The 7,601-nt window shown below is 32.0% G+C and overlaps 1 protein-coding gene across 1 annotated transcript in view; it reads left to right on the forward strand.

The window, feature by feature from the left end:
• Positions 1 to 1,873: 1,873 nt before the first annotated feature.
• The window catches only part of CRR6 (chlororespiratory reduction 6), a 6,402-nt gene continuing 674 nt past the window's right edge, over positions 1,874 to 7,601 (forward strand). The window contains exons 1-3 of the mRNA XM_089822080.1: positions 1,874 to 2,196; positions 7,317 to 7,448; positions 7,549 to 7,601. The exon at positions 7,549 to 7,601 is cut by the window's right edge and continues 168 nt beyond it. Coding sequence (XP_089678206.1) covers positions 1,977 to 2,196; positions 7,317 to 7,448; positions 7,549 to 7,601 — 405 coding nt within the window. The 5' untranslated portion in view covers positions 1,874 to 1,976. The remainder of the gene's footprint in view (positions 2,197 to 7,316; positions 7,449 to 7,548) is intronic.

A 7,601-nucleotide genomic window follows, 5' to 3' on the forward strand; every position in this document is an offset into this window, starting at 1 on the left:
AAAAGATCACTAAAATTTGCAATACTAGGATATGCCCCTTTTAAATATGTAAAAGAGTATAGGACAAAAGTCTCAAGCAAGAATAAACATTTTCTTCTTCATTCTTTCCTACCAGTGCCCATTTGAAAGGAGAACCTATAATTCCTTTCTTAAATAATATAATCAAATGTCTTTGACCTTTTACCGATCAAATAATAATAATAATAGTTATTATGTATCAAAATAAGCATAAAGAAAAATATGCTTATCACTAAAATGTATTTTACCATTGTTTTCAAATAGCTAGATGAAATCTCATAATTTTGTAATATTTTATATCTAAAAAAAATACATAGAAGTAACTCATGCTAAAAGTAGAAGAAACTTTCAAAAATATAAATAAATCCAAACAATTCTTTGATTTTGACTAGCAAGTCAAATTTATGAAAATAGATCTATTGTTTTCTCCTTTTCAACCCCAAAAATATTAATGTACAAATAAATTCCTATTAAAGTTTCAACATAATAAAATCACTTGAAAAATAAAATTTTGAAGTCTTTTTTCACTGATATTATTTCTAGACTTCAATAAAAAATTGTGAAAAAACTTTATAGCCATTTAAAAGATATGGGAAAATACTTAAAAACTCTAGGGCCTTATTTTCAACTTTTTCTACAAAATTTGGTCTTGAAAGTTTTTGCACAACAAAATGAAAAATAAATAGGTTTAAAAATTGTCAAAATCAAGGATTAAAGAATGATGTGAATCGTGTCGAGCAATGTCAAAATGAATGACGGTGAGAAAACATTGAAGGTAAATAATAAAGAAGATAATTATGGCACATAAACAATATCTCCACCTAAAACCCTTCTTTCTCCTTATATTGAGTTACAGTGGATTGTACCTAACTCCAGTCATTTTTCTCTTCTGATGCAGAAATGCAAAAAAAAAAAGCAATATCTTTTGATCTACATATGGTCTAGGAGAAGACCATGTGTTTTGGAAAGAAGAAGAAGAAGAAACTAGTTGTTAGATTAATTGTGTAATTTTATTAATATCAATAGTGCACAAGTATCAAGGCATTTGTGCAAAAGTATCAAATCAATTTTATAAACTCTTTGGTTGCCATGTTTTAGGTGACACTTTCAAATGACCACACTTTAACCCTTTGATACATAACTGATTCCATAACATGCTTCACTACTACCTAGAAGTTAATAATTAAGATGTAAATGAATTGAAAGACTATTGATACACTTGTCCTATAGTACAACTACTATGATAATACTTTTTATAGAAATATCTAATTTTATGACAAAAGTAACCTATACCTTTCTTTCAAGAACAACAAGTTCATTGCCACTAAACCAATTCATATTAACAAATCTTAACTGTTTGGTTGCAGGCATAGGAATTGAGAATAGGAATGCATATTGAGAATAGGAATGGTCATTCCAATAACAACTATTTTTTGGAATGGACATAAACTCATTTCAGAGACAAAATTAGAATATGTACTCCTATTCCCTATTCCAATTAACGTACCAAAAAAAAGAAAGAAAGCATATTTCTAATTTCCTATTCCTATTCCAGCATCCTAACCTACCTTTTAACTAAATTTCATGCATCCATGTCATCTATAATCCATTTGGTTGCGGGCATAGGAATGGAGAATAGGCATGTAATGTTGGGAATAGGAATGACTATTCCAATAACAGGTATTTTTTAGAATGGGTATAAGCTCATTTTACAGGCAAAATGGGAATACGTATTCCTATTCCCTATTCCAAGTGACGAACCAAACAGAAAATGGAAAACGTATTCTAACTTTTCTATTCCTATTCCAGCAACCAAACGAGCCCTAAAGCAACCGTAAATATGACTTATTCTTCCCTTTGTTTCTGTTGGGTTGGTTCCCTAGAGCGATGCGTTGATCTAAGAAAGAGTTGAAGTCGATAAGGCATATGGGGTTATTATTCGCAGGACATTGGAAGTAATGGTTATGGCTCTGGACTTGCCTCGGCTGGCCCTTCCTCCATATCCATCCACACTTTCTTCTGCATCAAATCATTCTATCTCCACTTTTGTCTTCTACAGAAATTCGAAGCTGCTTCTTCCTCACAAATTCTGCTTTTCCTCCAAAAGATTCGAAGTAATCCCCATGGTCGCCTTCAATCCTCAAGGAAATATCGATTTTCCTATGACTGACGACCAAGGTCAGCAATCGCAGCTCTCTCCTCCTTCACTCAACTATATAACTTCAAAGGGGTAAACAGAGCTTTCTGAATCACTTTCTAATCAGAGCCACCATAATGATTTTTTCTAATAGTGTGCAAATGACAAGCTATTGCATTTAGATGAGTTCTTGTGGAATTAGTGATTCCTGTTTTCAGAATGGTTTGTTCTAAGGAAATTTCATTGCTAGGAGCTTCTTGATTTTGCCTGCTTATAATGTTTGAAATTCGTTAATTTATTTTTAAAAAAAGTTTGCACTTTCAGAAGCAGTCCATAGATTTCAATAACAATTGTTTTTTAATTGAGTACATACTACTCTTCAGCTCCTATTTATTTAGTACGAGAACTCTAAAATTGCATTTTATTAAATTTTACCTTGTCCATGAAACTATTAATCAAAGTCAGACAACAGGAGTGTAGGGTTTTAGAAAGGAAATGTTCAGCTAAAATAGGAAATCTCGATAAGCCAAACCAATGCCCATTTGGGTTGTTAAAAGCCTTATTCTGTGGGAGCAGAAATGACTTTACATTTGGGTTGTGAAAAGCTTGTTTCTGTACAAGCAGGGATGACTCTTACTGGACTTGTAACATATGTGAGCTGGGGCCACTTGATCTCTCCTCTGTGTATCCTCTGCTGTAGAATTTCTGCTCGTAACTTAAATTAGGGTTTGATGAAAGGAGATTTCTACAATTCATGAAATATGTAGTTTAGCTTTTAGGATGAGACTATAAATTTTCAGCATCAATGTTTCGGTCATATTCTATGATCTATCATCAGAATGAGAGTGCAAGAATGTAAAATCAAATAGATTGCAGACGTGCTCCAAAATTTCCTAATGAAAACTGGTTAGCATTGAGCCTGAGCCTCACAAGTTCGAGTCAAGAAAATTAAATTACATTAGGAAGCGAAAAGAAAAGGTGTGATTGACGTTAAATGTACTGGAAAATTTTCATAATGATTCAGAGTCCTCCGAGTTTTGACCAGGACCTGCAAACAATAGCTATAACCACCACCACCGCCACTTTGCAGATACAAATTTAACATCAATTACAATAGAGTATGAAAGAAGCTTTTATAGTTCACATTCAGTTGGGAACAATGTTTGTAAGTTTGTAATATGGACTTATTCTGTATAATCAGACATACTTTATTTCTTATTGAATATAAATTTGTGATCTTTCTTTCAAAAAAAAAAAACTTTTTCTTCACCATTAGTCTAACTTTAACACTGAAAAAAAGATTATCCCTAGAATTCAAAGTCCGAGAGGGACTGGAATACCTGTCACATCCGGAAGCTCTAATGGCTCTGATAAGGAGGTTCTTTGGGTAGCCCTGGCCATCTTCCCTGATCAAGCTCAGTCAGAAGACCCCCCTGAAAAGGAAGGCATTTTCATTGGTCAGAAATTTATTAATGATGTATTCATTGTTTGGGGAAAGTCTAATGATCAAGATTCTTTTTTATTTAAGAATTTTATATCATCCACAAAGAACTTTTATTCTAATATGGTAGAACAAGTTCTTAGGCTAAAACCTCTTTGATTAAGAGAGAAAGTATGCTAAATCATCTGGTGCATGATTCTGTCGTTATCTCTTATAATGTTGGAACCTTGAACTCAACAAGACATGATCTCTAATCGAATTATTAAGAACTATTCAAACTTCACTAACAACCTTAAGAATCATAGACACATGAAACTATTAAATTTGAACCTTTTATTTGTCATCTTTACTTCAGACTATGTCCCATTTAGTCTATGAAAATATTGCTTTTTCCAGCCCATTTCAGAATTTCCCTGAATTATAAGTGGAGCATAGTATGTATATTTCTAATTGCATTACTAGAAATGCTAAAGAATAAACTGGTTATTCTTTAGCATTTGTAAGTATCAGGCTAAACCGAAAGAATACTATGAGAAGTGGGTTTGTGAAAGGATGCCCATTTAGACTTGAGGGATTAAGGTACTGCTTGGAATTGAGATGGATGTGTACGTCAAGCTATGAAATTGAAACTTTTTATTGTTCGTCTCTCCTTGCACTTTTGGAACGGATATCGCATTAAGGACAAACAATTTTTAGTACCCTTCTATATGCAATCTATGGCTGCTCAGGTTTTACAACTGGTTTGCCCTTGGTTACAGAGAAACCAGTACCAATAGGAATTAGCTTTGTAAGTAGAAGACACCCTGCCATTGGCATCTGTGTGCAGCTTGCATCATAAGGTGACATTCCTCATCCCCAATGAGATTTTGATTTTAGTGGGATTTATTCTTAAAATATGACATGAGATATTCCCCTCTTCTAATTAGAACTTCGATTCATGGAGTTTCTAACATCATTTGAAAATAAATCTCATCGATAAATAATTACATTCATTTATTTAAAATTTTAGATTTCATTTTTCTTTGCAATTTCTTAAAACAATTTATTACTAATGCTAGATTTTTTTTGTTAAGTTTGATATTAATCATTTATTTATTATGGTTGTAAATTCTAAAGAAATTGGACTTTCATTCTATTCACACGTGTTATTAAAGTCATATGGAAGGCTTGGGAAACTATGGAGCCATGACTTTCTTTGGAAAGGAGATGTTTTCTCCAAATCATTATATTTCTTCTAGTATTTCTTATGGCTGTAAATCTTAAAGAGATTTAGGCTTTCATTCTATTATTAAAGTCATATGGAAGGCTTGGGAAGCTATGGAGCCAAGACTTCTTTGGAAAGGGGACGCTTTTGTAAAAATATCTAGAATCAAACAACAATCCATTTGGCGGTCTCCTATGAGAAATTTTTAGGATATGATTCATATGTTTGTTGGGTTTGTGAGCTAAAACTTCCCACAAAGGAATCAAGACTATTTTGTATCATCATTTCGAGGATTAAATTTGTTTTTTGTTAGTTTGGCTTGAGGAAAAAATGAAATGCAAATTCTTTACTATGTACTTTGGGTCATTTCAAAATATTGTTGATTCCATTCCTATATAAATGTTGCACAAAATAGATATGCGGTGTTTTAAGCTTGCTAAAAAGGTTGGAAATAGTATTGTGATTTATCTTCTTGTCATGCTAAGCCCCACAAGAAATAGGCATGGCTATGTCTACACTTGATTATGTTACAAAATATGAATGATAAATAAGCCTTACACTCATTGACTAGCAAGGACCGTTGAAAATCCCAAACTATTTAATTAGCTATTATTGAACAAAACCTTATTTACTTTATTTAGTTGATTCTTCACTAGAGTCTTCCTATTAGTCTAGGTTAAACCATTTGAGAGTTCCAAATCCCAATTTTCTTTTTTTGTAGATATCAATAATCAAACAATTCTTGATTTTGTACTAAAGCCTAATTTGTTTGGAATTATATTCATAACTTTTGAAGCTTTTCGATCTTGAGTTTTTTTCCTTGTATATGTCTTTTTTATTAGCCCACAATTTTTGTAAAATGTACTCAAACATGACATGTTTAGAGTCGATATAGAAAATCCAATACTTCAAAATATTTAATGTCAACCATTTTTAAGGAACTTTTGTTGATATTTATTTCTTTATTATACTAAAACTATGATTTGCTCTATTTTTTCACATGGCTATAAATAAAATGAATACATTTACTCATAAAGTTACTCATCTTCAAGTGCTTTTGACCATAGGATTAATGCACCTTGTATGATTACTTGAGTCCAACCAAATTTTCCCTCTAACAATCTGAGGTGATTCCCTCCTTGAAAGTGTCGGAGTGGACATAATCACAATGCAAATGCATATGATAATAATGGTTCTTAGTCACTTCAGTGCATCAATCAAGTTCACAATGCTCATCCATTTTCTTAACATTCTCGTCCACCTTATATATCTCTTTTGACTTTGTGATAGGGGCGCTCTTGGTGGTAACACAATGACAAATTTCCTTGCTTAACTTTGACATGTTTTTTTCACTAGAAATGAAAATTAACCACTATGTGGAGAACATATTAATATTTAAAGAACCACTACAAATTGCAAGTCAAGTTTAGATTGACAAAAACTTTAATGACTAGGGTGAATATAATAATTGTCCCTTGCATCTACTTCACATTGAAACTATTAGTCTTGCTACTGAACAATTTAACCCCTTATTATTCTATCTATGTTTATATGTTGAGTGAAAACATGATCATACATAAATTTTAAATTATAAGACTATTCCACCCATTTTTATAATAAATATGATACGATATACTTCTTTATATAAAGCTTAACATATAGGATATTATTTCTTAAAGACATGATTAAAAACACAAGTTTAAACTTTATTATTACTATTTAGACACTCTTATTTTATAAACATTTTTTTTTCCCAATTTCTATAACTCGTGGATTTTTTTTTAAATCAAAGTTATTTTGTCTCACAATTTTCACCATAAATAAAGAAACATCGTAATATTAAGTCTTAGGATTCCCTTATTACTCACTAATAAAATCAATAGAGAAAAACCCAATAAACATTTTTTTCCAAATATTCTCAATTATATTTATTTATGAAAGGGTTTTATGTGATTCATTTGGGACTCAAAATAAGCACACAATCTATAGGTTGAATATCTTGGGTTACAAATCAAGGTTTGAGGGATCACTATTCTGCCAAAATTGTATGGGGCACTGTCTAGCCTCATTTTTTATGATGTCAATCCAATGAGACATGTTTTCTGATAGACTCGTTAAGAACTTAAGAAACATTCAACTTCAACGAGAACATATTCACTTACAATCCTTCAAATACAACATTACTTAGTTATGTGATTTTATTCTGCATTTCTTCTTTTAAAGACAAAGTGAAGAGGCCTCGAGACAAAATGCACTCTGAAGACAAAAAAAAGTGACTTAATTTTTTTCCAGATTGATGAAAATACATTGATTTTTTTTTAATGTTTTACCGTTTTGACTACAAAATATACAGATCATGAAAATCAAATAATGAAAATTTGAGAAAAATCCATAATGATTTCGACCTTTTAAATTTAAATCAACAAACCTTTTTTCTGGAGCTTAGCCGCGTCCAAATGAAAATAGATATGGTACTAAGAATTTTGATTTTCTTATCTGCACGTCTGTTTTGACAGAGATTCCCGAGGTACCACCCCCACCACCACCAACAGAAGGCCGCATTGACATAGCGATCGATAATGATATCATCAGACGTCTTGATTTGTCCCCTGCCCACGCAGCTCTTGCAGATTACAACGAATCAACAGGTGAACTTCTGTTAAGGAAAAACTATGATGATGTAAGTATTTAATACATAGACAAAGTGAGCCGGGAATTTTGATTCAACGCTTGGCCCAACACTCACAGGTGATATGGGGAAGAACCCCAAGCTTCTTTTGGATCGAACCGTTGGTTTTGTC

This window comes from Cupressus sempervirens, chromosome 3 (assembly GCF_028749045.1).
Source record: "Cupressus sempervirens isolate cs-2001-9-10 chromosome 3, ASM2874904v1, whole genome shotgun sequence".
NCBI lineage: Eukaryota > Viridiplantae > Streptophyta > Pinopsida > Cupressales > Cupressaceae > Cupressus > Cupressus sempervirens.